This window comes from Polypterus senegalus, chromosome 4 (assembly GCF_016835505.1).
Source record: "Polypterus senegalus isolate Bchr_013 chromosome 4, ASM1683550v1, whole genome shotgun sequence".
Lineage (NCBI taxonomy): Eukaryota > Metazoa > Chordata > Cladistia > Polypteriformes > Polypteridae > Polypterus > Polypterus senegalus.
This window is the reverse complement of record NC_053157.1, coordinates 27,305,798-27,323,741: the sequence shown is the minus strand read 5'-3', so window position 1 is coordinate 27,323,741 and position 17,944 is coordinate 27,305,798. Positions and strand designations below refer to the sequence as shown.

At 42.5% G+C, this 17,944-nt stretch overlaps 1 protein-coding gene across 1 annotated transcript; it reads left to right on the top strand.

Annotated features, from left to right (window-relative positions):
- Positions 1-6,294: 6,294 nt before the first annotated feature.
- Positions 6,295-17,409, top strand: dusp4 (dual specificity phosphatase 4). Its single transcript, XM_039750377.1, has 4 exons — positions 6,295-6,831; positions 10,372-10,508; positions 12,817-13,036; positions 15,694-17,409. The coding sequence occupies exons 1-4, from the start codon at positions 6,345-6,347 to the stop codon at positions 16,068-16,070; spliced, it is 1,221 nt and encodes a 406-aa protein (XP_039606311.1). The 5' UTR covers positions 6,295-6,344; the 3' UTR covers positions 16,071-17,409.
- Positions 17,410-17,944: the final 535 nt, after the last annotated feature.

Here is a 17,944-nt window from a genome sequence, read left to right as displayed (position 1 = left end):
TTGTTAAAAATTAAGGGTTTTCATACAAAATATTAGATACAGTGGAGTTTATTTGTATAGTGTTCATTTGAATAAAATGTATTATTTCTTGTCTTAATGATGTTGGTGACCAGCCTTTTAGGCTGTTAATAAAACAGAAGTTTAATAAAACTCAGTTTTGGCAGCTAACTGTTCCGGTGCTCATTGAGAAATTAATGAAAATCTTTATGTTCAAAGGGGTGTACTTGCTTATGCCAAGTGCTGAATATGTAAAGCGCTTTGTGTACGGCGCTCTATTTGTACTTCATCAGTTTAAGTCAAGCGCGTGCCTTTTCACATTCTCACGCATTTGCTCCTTTATGTCATTTAACTCCCGTGCAGCCCTAAGCTTTTCTCGCCTTTCTTTCGATTTCAAGTGCCCGGTTCGTAGCTACCCAGCCGACCTAAATTGGGCACCGCGTCTTCGGCTTCTTCCTCAGTGCCACGGGGTCAACTCCTGCGGCACAAACCGCTTAATCTCGGACAAGATGGGCACAACTCTGACGGGTACGCACATTCATTTCAGGCAGAAGGCAATTCGCAATTAGCGACGACGAGCTAACATTTCCAAAATAAACAAGCGCAGCCCGCTCCGCCCCGCCATTGACTCCGTCCTGAAAAAGACAAACGGCCGCTCTGCCATTGGGTTCGTCGCGCTCCTGTAAAACAAACAAGTTATTTGGCAACACAGCCTGGAAACGAGTGTTCATTCTCGAAAGCCTTTTATGACCATCTGCATCTAAAATTAGCAATGCCTCGGTGAACTCCCAGAATAAATGTTCATTCTAATTCTTAAAAAAAGCGACCGCGTTACTGTTTTACCCGCTACAGTACTGTATATCTAAACGTCTCCCTGCTTTTGTAACACCTGCAACCCAAATACAACTTAACGAAACGTTTACAGAGCATCTGTTCTCGCTTTCACGCTAATTGAATAAATATTTGGATTGTTTTAAGTACCTTTGTCAGACGCTTCCTGTAAATTTTAATCCGATTTATACCTCCTTATTCATCCATCTTCTAACCGGCTTACCCAGTTCAGGTGGGACACGTGGTAGTGTCGGCTCAGATCCGGAATGGGCCCTGTAAGAGCTAAAGCTGGGCACCTGCACTACTGACTCGCCTAGTACCAGTAATACACACGTCCACGCATATTCCGTGTTACTATGAATGCCGTTATATTAGTCTTGTGGTGATGATAATGATAATCGTGCAGATGTGGAATATCTAAGCAGGTGCTACGCAGCACACCATATAATAATAAAGACGGCGCAAGGTCCTCATTTGACCCACACATGGCAGACCACTATAGCACGTTTTGGATATTTATAAGGAAAACTAACTCGGCCTATAACCGACGCTTGCACGGGCAGAACGTGCAGAGTTCGCATGGACAGACCTGGCGCCGCATTGGAACGCAAGACGCGCCGTGTGATTGGTTCGTCAGTGTGACGCTATTGTGACCGCCAATTACAGCCAACCGTTGTGCAGTATAGCATTCTCCTGCTGTTTCTGGCCTAATGAAGGCTATTTCACCGAGACAATGTGCTCATTCTGACAACACGGTGATAATCTAAGGACTGCGATGAATGGAAGATCAGGGCTGTGGAAAGTTTCTCCCGTTTTGCTGAGCTGCAACGTTGTGCTAGAATTATTTCATTTTTTCCCCACATCATGAATCAGTAAATATCCCAGAATGGCAAAGCAAAAACGCTGTCAACTGTTGGACCTTCTACAGACAGGTGTGTGTCCTTCCTAATCGGTGAAATCAATGGAACTGACCACAGGTGGATTCCAAATGAGGTGTGGGAACATCTCCGTGATTATCAATAGGACATGATGTACCTGAGCTAATATTCCTGGATCATAGCAAAAGGTCAATGTGATATTTCAGTTTATTTTTAAAAACAATTTGCAAAAAATTATGAAATCTTGTTTTGGCTTTGATATTCTAGGGTATTGAGTGTTGCTTGATGTGGAAAAAAAATAAGTTTTAACGACTGTAGAACAAGGCTGCAACTTAACAAAATATCACAGTCACATATTTACAAGGGAAAACAGGTAATCGGTGCAGTGACAGGGTGAGGTTTGGGGCCTTCATGAGGTTTCACAAACCAGTAACAGTGTGATCATAATTATAAACACACACATTACACGGTGGAGCCAGGGCCTGAATATTCTCAAAATCCACTGTGTGTGTGTATACTTTATTGGACAAAGTTTTAGAAACCTCAGTTTTTATGGATTTGCATGCAGTTTAATGTCTTAATGTTTCATAAAATCAAGGCCACAGAACAAATAAACAATGCCAAATAAGTCAAGGAATCATCAAGTGTACAAAAATGTATTCAAATTTTTGATTCATCAAAGTAGCCACCTGTTGCTGATGTAACAGCCAAACTGTGGTAACCCTTTTGATTCAGAATGTCACTCACTCTGTGCAAGTCACCAACTCTCCCTCAAACTAAAGAACCCCAGACCGTCACACTTCATCCTCCATGTTTGACAGTTGGTGTCACACACTGAAGAACCATCCTGTCACCAATGCGACGGAGTACAAACACCCTGCACGATGAACCAAAGATTTCACATTTTGATTAATCAGTCCATTAGACTTTCTTCCAGTCTGCAGTAGTCCACAGCTGGTATTTCAAGGCCCTATTTTGTCCTTTAAGTAATGGCTTTCTTACTGCCACTCGTCTCTTCACAAAGTCTGCTCTTCGCAGTAGAAACTCAGACTTGCTTTGTTGACCTGCACTGTTCAGCTCTGCTTGAAGCTGCTGTGCTGTGAGGTGCCTATTGAGAAAGCAGCTGACCCTCAGAGACTTGAAATCCAGTCGTTGTTCACCCATCCATTATTTATTCTTTCTGACTGGGATAGAAACCAGGGATCCTCACAATCAGGTCGTGTCTCCATTCTTGTGTTCTTTCCATTATGGCCTCCACACACACACACACACACCAGCCACTTTATTAGGTACACCTGTTCAACTGCTTGTTAACGCAAATATCTAATCAGCCAATCATACGGCAACAGCTTCATGCATTTAAATATGTAGACGTTGTTGGGGCTCAAATGTGACTTAAGTGACTTTGAACGTGGCATGGTTGTTGGTGCCAGACAAGTTTCAGAAACTGCTCATCTACTGGAATTTTCATGCACAGCCATCTCTAGGGTTTACATAGAATGGTCTGAAAAGTGGAAAATATCCAGTGAGCAGCAGTTCTCTGGGTGAAAATGCCTTGTTGATGTCAGAGGTCAGATGAGAATGGCCAGACTGGTTTGAGCTGATAGCAAGGCAATAGAACTCAAATAACCACCTGTTACACCCAAGGTAATCAGAAGAGCATCTCTGAACACACAACACGTCAAACCTTGAAGTAGATGGGCCACAGCAGCAGGAGACCAGACCGGGTGCCACTTCTATCAGCTAAGAACAGGCAACTGAGGCTACAATTCACACAAACTCACCAAACCTGAACAACAGAAGATTGGAAAAACGGTTTCTGCTGTGACATTCAGATGGTAGAGTCAGAATTTGGTGTCAACAACATGAACACATGGATCCATCTTGCCTTGTGTCAACAGTTCAGGCTGTTGTTGGTGGTGTAATACTGTAGGGATATTTTCTTTCCACACTTTGGGCCCTGTAGTACCAACTGAGCATCATTTAAATGCCACAGCCTACCTGAGTATTGTTGCTGACCGTGTTTTCCCATTATGACCGCAGTGTACCCGTCTCCTGAGGGCTACCTCCAGCAGGATAACGCGCCATGTCACAAAGTCTAAATCATCTCAAACTGGTTTCTTGAACATGGCGATGAGTTCACTGGACTCAAATTGCCTCCACAGTCACCAGCTCTCAAACCAGCAGAGCACCTTTGGGATGTGGTGGAACAGGAGATTCGTATCAATGATGTGCAGCCGACAAATCTGCAGCAACTGTGTGATGTTATCATATCAATATGGACCAAAATCTCTGAGGAATGTTTCTAGCACCTTGTTGAATCAACGCCACAAAGAATTACGGCAGTTCTGAAGGCAAAAGGGGGTCCAACCTGGTACTAGCAAGTTGTATGGTGTACTTAATAAAGTGGCCGGTGTTTTATATATATGTGTATATACAGTATATAGGGTTAAATATATCAATTAAGCCAACTAATTGCCCGTTACAGCAAAATATGTGCGTGTGTGTGCGGGGGGTGGGCTGGGGACTCAATTGTATTGTTTTACATTATTTTCACATACTTAGTCTTAATGTCTGACGACGTGCATTAATAATATAATTATACTGCATTATTTGCATACTTTGGAAACAGTGAAAAAGAATAATGGGTAACTGTTTAAAAATAATCATTAAACTTTAATTTCTTGAAGTTTTGTGATAATAGTATTTTGTCAATTTATTTCTTTAATGCAAATGAAATGTATGTGCTTATGGAGCGACCTGGATAAAATTATAATTACATTCTCACCGTCACCATGCGGTATATGTTTAGTTGACAAGTTTAAATACGGAGTTACATTATACATGCTATAATTAAGTGTTTAAGTTTATAATGTATTTTTTTATTTACAAAAACATTGTGTGCAAATAAATAAAGCCTGCTAACACAGCCCAATTCCTACATGTCAGAAAGCACTATTTTTCTGAGACAGTCATTGTGTAAGTAATCAGCATCAACCTCGACATTCTCAAATTGTAAATTCGGTGTTTTGTATCGCCACCATTCATATACTGTATTCCCAGTCCTGGTTCGCCTCTCTTGTCTCCAGGTTTTTATGTACGGTACTACTGTATATATATTATACGTCATTGTAAATAATACATTTATAAAAAGAAGTTTATCGCAAAAAAAAGCCCATTTGGAGGACCACTTTTTTCTTGTTCATTTTCTTTTGTTCACGAACATGTCCTGCGTGGAGTTTCGCAAGTGACAGGCTAAGTAATTAAAACAACGGAAACGTGATCGCCTTCCTCCTGTCACAATAAACCTGAGCGGTCTGAAACTAGGCGGAGGAAACGAGAGGCAAAAGTTGCCATTTTTAACACATTTAACGGCCGATACAGTTTAACCGCATCCGCTTAATAATGTGATTCTCGGAAACAAGAGAGCGCTGCAAAATGCGTGTTGAAAGTGTGGCAGCTTCATGAATTAAAAGAAGCACATGTACCGCCCATGCGGTAAAGCAGTTTAGGGGTGGGAGTCTTCGCATTCACAAATACAGACACACACGAGCCGATACACCACTCAGATCCATGCAATTCAGTCGACCACGTAAGTCAGTGTATTTGCGCATTATTGTAGGCGGACTGAAGAAAACCATCATGCGCCGGACTGTTCCCGACCGCCAGTCTAGGCAGTAGCGTCTCCTTTTAGATTTTCATTGTTGATTTGCATTCCCTTCCTGCCAGCGATGAGGTCCAAGGGTGTCAATGCATCGCTAAACGCTCTAAGTGAACCTGACAGATGCACTGAACTTACCTTCTGAAATCAAGATGCTAGTGCCCCCACCCATTAAGAAAGAAGAACCTGGCAACTTTCAGAAGCCGTTAGGTTTTCCAAAGAGCCTTCGGTAACAGGGGTAAACAGCCCGTTTCGTGTCTGCGAGCTGCCATGTGTCGAGCACGAGCCCCGCTTTTTGCGGCGTCGCGCTGCGCCTATTGACGCGAATGAAGCAGCAGATATCGTGCGCTCCTAGGCAAGCTGGCGCATCGGCCCGCTCTACCGGCTGCCACTCAGGCATCTGCAAACAGACAGCGCGAGCACGGCGTGTCCGCTCGATTTCTGTTGCTTTTTTTGACGACAATGTAATGAATAGAGGACAGTCTATCGCGGAGGGGGAGGGGCTGTATTAGTCCACAGTCAAACCGTTTATCACGCGCTTGCGCATAAACGAGTGTGACCGATCACTCTTCTTAAGAGTGGCCTGTTATATCCGTCTTTGTCATATATTTACCCGAGAGAAGCCAACGATACGTTCCCGGGGAGTAAACTGGGATTAATGAGACACAAAAAGGAAAAAAAAAACACGAAAGGGCAGCCCAGCCGCTGCAGAGACTCTTCGCGAGCCCGCGCCGCCAGTTGTCATTGATCTGCAGCGTCGCTGTCTTTTTATGAATGGAGACACGCGAGAAGGGTTAATGAATGGTGCTAGTAGGTGACGCGCGCGTGCCGCTGACGTCATTCTCCTTATGTGGACATGGCGGCTGGCTTTCCATTCATAAAAAGGAAGAAGAGGTGTGTACAGCGATAGTAATCCTCTCTGGAGAATCGCCCAGCCAGTCTAGAGTGCGAGCGAGCTGCGTGTGCCGATTCTGTGAATGCGCGGCTCAGCGGCATCTTCTTCTTCCTTCCCTCCTTTCTTCCTTCCTTCCTTTTGTGTTGACGGTAATCTATCCGAAGTGATCTCTGACCGCATCACCAAGCGCACCATGGTGACCATGGAGGAGCTATGCGAGATGGACTGCAATGTTTTAAAAAGGCTTTTGAGAGACGATAACGGCAAATGTTTGGTGCTAGACTGCAGGTCCTTCCTGGCGCACAGCGCGGGTCACATCCGAGGGTCGATAAACATTCGTTGTAACACCATCGTCAGGAGACGGGCCAAGGGCTCGGTCAGTCTGGACCAAATTTTGTCCGGAGACGAGGAGGTACGATCCAGTCTAAAATCGGGACTTTACTCGGCGGTCATTCTCTACGATGAACGGACCCCGCATATTGACTCCATAAAAGACGACAGCACAATCACGCTGGTGCTTAAGGCGCTCTACCGGGATTCCTACGGGACGGAGCTCTATTTGCTCAAAGGTAAGAGGGCACGGCCAGGCAGCTGCGGGGCTCTTTAGAACTGACTGAGCCGGCCGTCCACTTGGCTCCATTTGTTTAAAGGTATCAGCGCTACACTACATGACGCCATCCCCCTTTCTTTTTGTATGGCGCATCAAAAAATCAGCAGGGAGATGACACAATGAATTATATGGTACGGCGGCATTCGTTAGCAAGAGGTTTAACGTGCATGGGCATGCTGGTGTAATATGGAGATGGCAAATAAAAAAGCAATTAACAGGGTAAATCCTTCTCTGTTTAAGGTATACCAAATCGGCATAGCTGAGAGAAAAGGAGAAACAAGGCTTCATTATACCAAAATGGAACATTTCATTCTTAGGACAGGCCGATGGAAGCGTTGTCATTTAAGCAGTTGGCATATTTTAAGGAAACAGAACGGGGGATAACTATAAGCTTTTCTATAGTCATGATTTATTTTATTTTTTGGTTGGAACACCTCCAGCATCCATCCACCCATCTATCCATTAGCGAGTCTTTTTTCATAATGAATGATTCACGTGTATAATGTAAAGCCCACAGCGCTGTTGGGACATTTACTACAAAAATATCAAATTATTTCAAATTTGGGATGCTGCTACCATTGCAGTTATAAGATCTTTTGTTTGTCGATTTCAGACTGCTACAAATATGCTTTGTGATTTATTAATTCACATCCTTGATCTCCTCAGGAGTAGATGTTTGGAACACACAATACATCTATCTATATCCATCTATAAAGAGATATCAATCATTTTTGGTTAAGGTTTGCAACCTACACACCACTAAATTATTAAATCAGTCAAACCAGAAACAAATGGAATAAGAGTTTCAAAAACGTCGAAATATTACATAAATATCACTTTACCTCTCCATCTCTCTATCAAGAGATGTAGATCATGTCTGTTTATCAAAATGAATTCACAGATTATAGCCCAACAAAACATTTAATTGCTGAAATTATTGGATGAGGCAAATGCATCAAGAAATAAATGGAATGCGAGTATGATTTCAAAAAATGTTGAAATATTACACATTCACATCTGTATAACCGTTAAAGGTTATTTCTAAATTAAAAAAGGTAAAAGACACATCGTCGTGTCTGGTATGCCATACATATACTGTATGAAGATATGAAGCACACGCAATAACTCGAAACACACAAAGACAATCAAAACGAGGTTTTAAATTTGTAAGACGTCGCGAGAAATAAATGCCACAGTCAACACACTTATTATCAGAAGCCCACACCATTATTATCACAATCTATCTAATGAATCTTGGATGGATTCAGATACTCTTCATACTTACAGCACTTGGCTATTGCGTATATTTGTAAATATCTATCAGCCTTTAAATATGTGCCCTAGCAGCGTGCTGTTGTTTTAAATCTCTGTACACGATTGCATTACACGGTCTATCTGTATATCCAGTTATGAGTTTGTCAAATAAACAAAAGCTGATTTTCGACTTCAGGATGTTGGTGTAATTAAGTAGGCAAAGACCCCAGAAGCAAATGAACCCACCCGTTATTAGAGGCATTCAGGACGATCATCAGGCCGTACCTTTGTGTGCAGTCATTGCCCTGCCATTCAAAACAAAGAACATTTCCGTTATTTTTTGGATATTTTCGTTAAGCACACCGCCCAACTAGACATAGATAGATAGATAGATAGATAGATAGATAGATAGATAGATAGATAGATATTAAAGGCACTATATGATAGATAGATAGATAGATAGATAGATAGATAGATAGATAGATAGATAGATAGATAGATAGATAGATAGATAGATAGATTCGTGTATGCATAACCCACTAGTTAATGTATTTATTGTGAAAATGTCGCCGACAATTTACCTCTTCCAGTTTAAAGTAAAAGGCATGTAAATTAAACCAGTAAATGGTGTGTACGTTAGGAGGGGGGCTGGTGAATGACGCAGGTCTGGTTATTTAAGCCATGACATTATATCCGTTGAAAAAACAGATCCCTTTGACTTACGAAAATCAATAGCTTCGTGTCGATTCCCCCTCTGGCACAAAGTACAGAAATCGATCCGCGTACAACATTTAATTTGTGTTTTAGAATGCTTGTTTTTCCAACCATAAACTTGCACAATATATATATGCTACGGTCCATAGTATTGTTTTGTTTTCTTTCCAATTCGTTGAGCTCGCCGGCTTTACACTGATGGCGCATTTCCACCTGCTTTTGCATGCAGGTATTGCTGCGGCGTACGGGCAGGCACAGTGGGTAACACCGTCGCCTCGCACGCAGATTCAGCACCCCGGGGCTCCAACGTTGCACTGACTTGCTGGTTTGTTTAACTGGTTATTCCAAATTGGCTCTCATAGACTGGCGCCCTTTGCATGTTTGTTATTTATTTAGCTTTGCACCTCGTTGGTGAAGGCTTCGCTCAGCCCCCCTACACGCCGTAAGAGTTGTGATTAAGGCTGTTTATGCTATGCTATTATTTTTGGAGTACTATATTCCCACTGTGTGAGATGAACATACACTATGAACACAAATATACTCAGTTGGAAACAATGACGAAGGGTATTCCCCCAGACAGGAGGCTAGAGTCGTAACCTTTGGCATTACATATAAACTCCGACGCAGCCCTTCACAAGCAATACAATCTTGCACGTTTATTCTATGTAAACATATATTACATTCTAATGTCAATAATCATCATCGTACAGAATAATGGGGCGCGTCTGCAGACTCTTTGAGCAGGTGCCTAATCAGAAGAAGGCGGCGATGTGCGCAGCGGCACGCCAAAACTGCCGGATTAAAGGCAGCGCGGCGCGTCTGCCTTCCGCGTGTGCCCCAGGAATTAAACGCGAAACCTGATTTGGCCGGATTTGCACTTCCACTCAGGAACACGACGTTGTCGAAAAGCGGTTTTGTCAGCAGGAGCACAAAAGCCTCCGCTGAATACAAAAACTCACAGACTTACAGTGAGCAGAAAACCAGTTTTGAGTTGCACTCTTGTCTCTTGCGTATAACGCATTTTGATGGCAAATCCTGTTAAAAATATTTTGGGGTGAAGGTCGATCTCCTTGAAATTTTAGCGCATTTCTGTTGGCAGATTGTGGGAGAAATGAGCTGACAGGCTTGGCTACGCTTGCGATAGATAGTACAGCTGGTGGCCGGGGGTTATGTGGACTGCTCTGCTCCCTCCGGCGCCTGGCCTTGATTTTCACTGGGAAAAATTTATCATCGACCTTGTTCCATTTGTTTCCATTTATTCACATCGTAGGCATTGTTTTATTACTTAACTGTAGCATACGATTTACTGTTGATTGTCGGAACTTTACAATCTTTACGAGGCCAATGTGAAAGGCGCTAGATCATTCTTCCTTCAGTGTATTCCCATAGGTAATGGGACCGGTTTTTAGCTCAAGCGGTGACGACTGATTATTAAAACATCTTGTGATCAGATGACCCCTGACTGTTACACTTTTTAGTAAAGCTTTCCGCTGCTCTGACATTCTGTTGTTGCCATTTATTTCATTCACAGGAGGTTATGACAAGTTCGCCTCAGAGTATCCGGAATACTGCTTGAAAACGAAAAGCCTCTCCGGAGCCGCCCTTTTGTCAAGCACGGATGCCACTGAAACCAGCTGCACTTCCTGTGGGACCCCTCACCACGATCAGGTAACAGTGCTTTGTAGCAGTCCGCTTTCCCTGGTGACACACGCATTTGTCCGTCTCGGCTACCGTCCAAGCCCGCTGAGATCGCCTGCGCTGCTTGCAGGTCTTCCCCGCAGCACTTCTTTGAAATTAGATACCGAAATCGACAGTCGAAAATTATGAATGAGTCGTCAGACTGAGCTTAGCCTGACCCCTAGTGGTTCATTGCAGGTATAAAGAAAAAAGCCCGCGACGGTAAGAATTGGCTTTTAGCTCACAAATCCCCGCTGCACCTTTGCAGCACAGGAGGGAAAAAAGGCAGCTCGTTGAGAACTGGGTTTATAGTTAGAGGGGTCTGTCATAAAATGAATGAAATAATATTAGAGTTAGTTAGATGGAGGTCCATTCACCCTTGGTGGCAGTATGAGAATTCGTCTCCTGTTAAGGGTCCATCAGTATGTCGATAACGCTTTTAATTCAGTTTTGAGGGAGCTCGTGTCCAAGTGCATGTTGACTGTTTTGGGGGAAGGTATTGCAATAGATAAGACACTCTTTAAACCGCTGACTCATGAATGGCTCTTTACTGGGGTGAGTGGTTCCACGTTGTTTCACTGCCTGACAAAGAACAATCTAACTCTTGGAAGTGTTCTTTGGATATGAAGCTGGTTCTTGGGGCTTTAAAATGGTCCTCACTTTATGGACAAAACAGACATTGATGTGTAGTGGGCAACCTAGCAGGATGGTGACGGATCAAGCAAACCTGAACTTAAGTTGTGTGGTTGTATGCAGCAAGGGTTCTTCTAAAATCAGGAACCCACTGGCATTAACAAATTCATGGTTCTTTATACGACTCTTCCTGAAACCTTTTATGTGAATGGCTGTTCCCCTCTGGCACCTTTATTTTTAGAGTGATGTGAGTAAACTCTTGAAAAGAACGCTTCGGTAGTGACACTTTGCTGGGCTGTAGAACCATTGCTTGACGGGGCGAGGGAAGGGGTCTTTGCATATGAAACTGTCTCTGAAAAAGAGGCTCTAAAAAGGGACTCTGATATGTTGAAAAGAATAGAAATTCTTAATTCGGGCTACCTATCAGGACATTAACAGATAGAGAATGGTTACTGGAGGGAGCTAGAACAGTTTATAATTTAACTGGTGGTTTATTCAGACGCTAGCAAGGTCATTTCCCCAAATGATCCACCATCGTGAGTACTAAACGCGACAAATAAACAAAAATAAACGCAATCTGCTAGTTATAAGCCCTGGTGATTGAGACGCTCCGGATATAATTCTTAACTTATAAACATAAACCTATACAGAAAACTATTTTTACAGTACTTCAGTATATAACGACTTGCACGTAATTACGTTTAAAATAATTCTAATGTAAATCCAAATGAATCTGTTCACACAGTAATAACATAATATACTGCATTCTGCGAAATCTTGGAAATAAAATGTCAATTCATTAATAAACAAGGGCATGTACCAATTTGCATATACATAACGTTAACATTTAACACAAACAGACTATAGAGATTAAACACAATTTAGCTTCCAAACATACCTCATTGGCTGCTTATTACAAAAATGGAGACTAACGTACTTAATTCTCTGTCTAATTATCAATAAGTACAACCCTCGTAATAGACTGTGACGCACACTCTACATACGCACGCTAAACACTTTACTTCTTATTAACTGGGCGGCTCGTTCCGAGAAGGTCCCGCAGCAACAACGTCCTTCTACAAACTTTCCTCTTAACTTTGGTTCCTCCACCGTTTATTTCCACATCGTAGATACCGCAGTTTATGGTCGTTTACAAGAATACCTTAACTTAGCCTGTTATTGTATGCAGCAAGAGTCCTATGAAAATTATGAACCCATTGGCTTTTCACAAATGTGTTACAATCTTGGGTGGCACAGTGGTAGCATCAGGGCCTCAAAGTAAGGAGATAAGGGTTCATGTCATGCATGAGATGTAAACTTTTTTGTCTTTCGGGACCCTGCTAGGTATCCTACTATATATATTAAAGATGTTTTATCCACATATTAGGAACCTTTTCAAAGCACATATGCAAAGATCCCTTCCCAGAATGCAATGCCTCTTTATCAAACAATGGTTGTACATGGAACCACACAACCTAATAAAGTGCCAGTGCCAATACAGAACCAGTGTTTTTAAGAGTGTGGGCTACCTGTACTTGAGGGTCTTTACTACAACAAAGCTGGCTAATTGCTTTTGTTCTTCATGCTCCAGTCAAGCAGTAAGTCATTTAAGAATCCCGGGCTTTATTAGTGACAGACATTCTTGTGTCCTTTTGCCTTGTTTTAGGGTGGACCTGTTGAAATTTTGCCCTTTCTCTATCTGGGCAGTGCCTACCACGCTTCTAGAAAAGACATGTTGGATGCTTTGGGAATTACTGCCTTATTAAATGTGTCTTCAAACTGTCCAAACCATTTTGAAGACGTATACCAATACAAGTGCATCCCGGTGGAAGACAACCACAAGGCTGACATCAGTTCCTGGTTCATAGAGGCAATCGAATACATAGGTAAGTGGGATCGTCTTATTAGTGTGGTGTTAGGAGTGGGGGAATTCCAGGCCCTCTGAGGGCAGACCCCAGACCTGCTGTGGAGATGTTCCCTCTCGTTGGCCTGGGAACACCCATGGTGGACCAGGAAAATATTGCGTCAGATAAAAAAGTCTGGTGTGACTGACCCCATGTGTTACAGCCATAGGCCCCACCAGATAGAAAATGATGAAGAGGATGACCTCGCCATTGCATGTTATTTTGTTATTAATTTTGCTGTAGCCTGTTGCTTTGCTATGGTTGCTATAGCCAGCTTGGTTCAGAATAGGTCTCATTAACCCAAAAAGCACAGATGGACAGCACAGGGATCTAATAGCTCCTAGGTCCTGGGTTCAGGTCCCTGCTTGGTTATGGGTGGTATGAAGTTTTCATGTTATCCCCATTTCTGACCAGGTTTTTCAGGGTATATGGGTTTTCCAATACAGATGTACATGTTAGGCTGATGCGAAGTATGAGCTCAGTTTCACCTTTGCTAGCAATGCTCCTGGGGTAAGATGTAGCTCTCCACAATCCAATGACTGGACCCAAGTGGTTGGTGAATGGATGGGTGGATAGTTAAAATGAGTGATTTCTTGTCCACGTCCATTGGTATTTCCATCTATCAAGCATAAACAAAGGCCCTCCTCCCACCTGGAGAACTTGATTCTCTCTGTCCATGGCGGCTTTTGACCAAAGAGCATGAGGTCATGGGTTTGTGTTCTGAGGTGAGGGGCAGGTACCCACTGCAGCAGATAAGAGACAAGACAAGAGATAAGAGACAATCCCAATATACCTAAATAAGATAACATCTTCAAGCCAATTTAAGTTCTTGGGTGAAGAAGCCTGTCCCAGCAGTATTGGGTATAATACACGACCGCCAACCGTGGATGGGGTGCCAATTCAACACAGGGCCCATTTACGCATAGAAGCCAATTTAGAGTCACTAGTTTGTCTTAAGACCCCCAACAGATGCATTTGCTGGTTATAGATTCTTATTACTGCATTAGGAAACATGCAGACCTCCAGCCCCTGAATAAAGTTGGCTCATATAGGGCAAGGCCAGATTAAGACCCCCACAGTCCCCTGGGTGACTTAATCAAACTGTAAACAATGCCACGTGTGGACACTCTGCCATTTAATGTGCACAGGGGGCCATGTGGGTGGTCTCACATACACCAGATAGTTTCATCGAGCAGTTCCTGGTCGGTTTCGCTGCATATATACCCATTTGTTTTATCAAGTTGGGGGGTGATGGAAACCTTGCTGATTTTGTCAGGCAGACACCCGAGCATTTCATCGAGAGGAGGATTCACCCTTGGTGATTTCGTCTCACGGACAGGGGTATCTTGGATGGTGAAAAGGCCCCTTTCTATCCAGAATGCCCTGATGGTCGGTCCGCTTATGATATAGAGCAAGTTGAACGTTACCATTTTGGCAAGACCGTGTTTCGTTTTCACCACTTCACAGGTGTCCGCTGATCTTCTTTTTCCTTTTCCTGTTATGGAGTTCTTCGTCATGGTCGACAATCAATAAACGCAATACTTAAACAAAGTTCTTGCCCCAGTAGTTTGTGGATACCAGCAGGTTGCCATATGTATGTGTTTAATGGGCAGGGGATGATGCAGCGCTCATCCTTTTTCATCTTATCACGTGATCAGTTTCTGCATTTTGCTTTATGCTAAGCAGAGGTTGCTGCACTTCATTTTCTTTCTGCCATGTCACTTTATCAATCTGTTTACTTATGTAGTTTGCCTTGGGAAAGACATGAATTTTGATAACTCTGCGGTGGCCACCAGCCACATTTTTTCCTTCACTGGCATGTATCATATCATAAGCTTTCACTTAAGACCCAGACCAAGGTTCTAGCCCCAGTAGTTTGTGTGAGGTCTTCCAAGACCCTGGAAGTCATTATATAAGCCCTATTACAGGGTCTGAGGTTCCTCCAACCTCTAGGAGGCAATGTGTTGTGGTCTCATGGCAGTACTGGGGCAGACAACAAGTCTGGCCCACTGTTGTGGTGCTAATGTGCAGGAATCTCTGGTGCCACTAGAGGAAGTCCTACCCATACAACTAAAGAGATCAATGTCAGCCAGGACCCTAAAAGTGCTTACAGCAGGGTACCCAGAAGGTGTTGGGGGCCCAGAATTAAAGGGTCTTGCCTTTTTTGCCCAGAGGTGAGAGCTCAGCTGGACAGATGGAGGAAGGAGTAGTAGGAGGTGAGCAGGGCAAACATGATAATAGGGTGTTTAGTTTGGTCCTGGGGGCAGAGGTGTTTGTTACCTTCTGTTTGCTTGTACTTTACTGTTCTCCTGTGTCAATCTTGTTATTAAAGCCTTTATTTTGTTGTGTCATTTGGACTCCTGGATTGCTGGTTGGGTTTGTGAGATGCCCCCCTACAGGCCCAATACGTTCAGACTATTTATTTTTATCTTTTTAGTGAGTTGCTCATGGTCAATGCATGATACACCCTAGTGACCTTGAGGTTTAAAGTCCAGAGCCACGCTGCCCTATGACACCACCTGAGAAGCTCTACTTTATATACAGCCATTGGGATTTGAAAGATCCACATAATTAAGTCTTGGACCAAAACAAAATGGCGTCCATCCCCCTAATTGGATCTCTATTTTTCATTTCTCTAGACTCCGTGAAGGATTCCAATGGAAGGGTGCTGGTCCACTGCCAAGCGGGCATTTCTCGTTCTGCTACAATTTGCTTGGCCTACCTAATGAAGAAGAAACGAGTAAAGCTGGAGGAGGCCTTTGAGTTTGTCAAACAGCGGCGGAGCATCATCTCCCCCAACTTCAGCTTCATGGGCCAGCTTCTGCAGTTCGAGTCCCAAGTGCTTGCCACTTCGTGCTCGGTGGAGGCGGCGAGTCCATCAGCTGTACGGAGCAAATCACCAGCTACTCCCACCTCACAGTTTGTCTTCAGTTTCCCGGTTTCTGTAGCGGTCCACACGCAGACAAGCAGCCTGACGTACCTACAGAGCCCCATCACCACGTCGCCCAGCTGCTGAAGAGCTAAGCCTCCAAAGACGAAACTGAACTTTCGGCCTTAGAACTGCCCGACGTTCAAGGGTTTGTGCTGTGACAGATCGTAAAGGGACACGTCTAGGGTGACCTTCGTTTTTTTGTGTTTTGTTCACTTTCTATCAAGTTTCGCACGGTAGCAACACTGATCCTCAGACGCCTGTCCTGATCCATTTCAAACACTGGGAAGAAATGACACCGAAGGTGACGAGAACCAGGAGAAGGTGCAGAGCAGGAACGGTTTTGAATATGTGCTCACGTTTGGAACAATGAATCTCTCGTTTGCAATATGATCTTTTTCCGACTCGATAGTTCCACACAATTTTAGTGTTGTGGTTGCATACAAGGTTTGCCATTTTATATTTTTTTAATCGAACCAAGTAGAAATTCTATTTTTTATTTTGATACAGTGCTGTAATATATTTTGAGAGCTGCGTATATGGCGTGTGGCGCGCTTCTCTAATCCTGGACGTGATACAAACCTTTTAGCACTGACGCAGAGAACCGATGCACACAGTCTCCCACTTTTACCAAACAAAATGCCTTTTGGAACTGTTTCTGAGAAAGACAAAGCGGCAAAGCTCAACAGGGCATGAAGGAAGAATCACAGTGAGGGCAGCAGTATGGATCCTGAAACGTCAGGCCCCTTCCACAAATCTGCACAAGATTTCCTTTTTGGTTTTTTTATTATTATTATTATTTTTTTTTTTTATTTCATGGTGCCTTGATGTGCCGAGGGAGGTAATCAGTGTTCCGAAAAGTCTTGAGAGGCTCTCAGCTGAAGGATGCCAACAGATACCAGCCAGGGGGTGGGGTGCGCATGGAGCCTAGCCTGTCAAGTCTGCAATACAAACTCTTACCAAGTGCTGGACGTTTTTTTTTTGTATGCCACTATGGAAACTGCTTTCCATTTATTTTTTTTCCAAGAGAGCAATAACATTTGGTAGCCTCTGAGTTTTTTTTCTTTTTTTTTTTGCCATTACAAAAGAAAGAAGACTTTTTTGAAGGGGTCAGTTTTTATTTCATTTGACTTGTGTTCACCTTTGTTGTACCTCATTTTTAAAATAAGAGACTTAAAGACACTCAAATGAAGCTTTACTGGGGTTTCAAGTTAACATTGATAACAAAAGAAAAAAAAAAGAACACTTCCTGGGACACGTTGAACTGGAAATGGTTGGAAGCACTGGAAATCTTCATTGTTCTTGAAACAGGCCATCAGACTTTATGAATGGAGTGAAGAACTTCACCTTGTAGTTTGTAGAATGAGAACGACAATACCACTGTAGGGACCCGTGTGTGTGTGTGTGTGTGTATATATATATATATATATATATATATATATATATATATATATATACACACATATATACACACACAAACTTATACAGTATATATAATATATACAAACACATACCTGTATATATAAATGACAATGACAATACCACTGTGGTGATCTGTGTGTGTGTATATAATTACATATATGTATACAAGTATATATTTATATATATATGCTTTTATATTATATATATATATATATATATATATATATATATATATATATATATATATATATATATATAATGTATGTATGCATATATATAAAATCTAGAAATATATATATACACACACACACACATTACGTATATGTATATAAGTATATATGTGTGTGTGTGTGTGTGTGTGTGTGTGTATGTATATATGATATATGATATATATATAAATATTATATTTATATATTTGATGTATAATTTCAGTTCTGAGCTCAACTTCTGCCAGTACAGTACTACCATCTTTAAGGCATTTGGTTATTAAAGAGCACAACATTGAACACTAAGCAGCATATGTGGAAGCAAAATCTAAG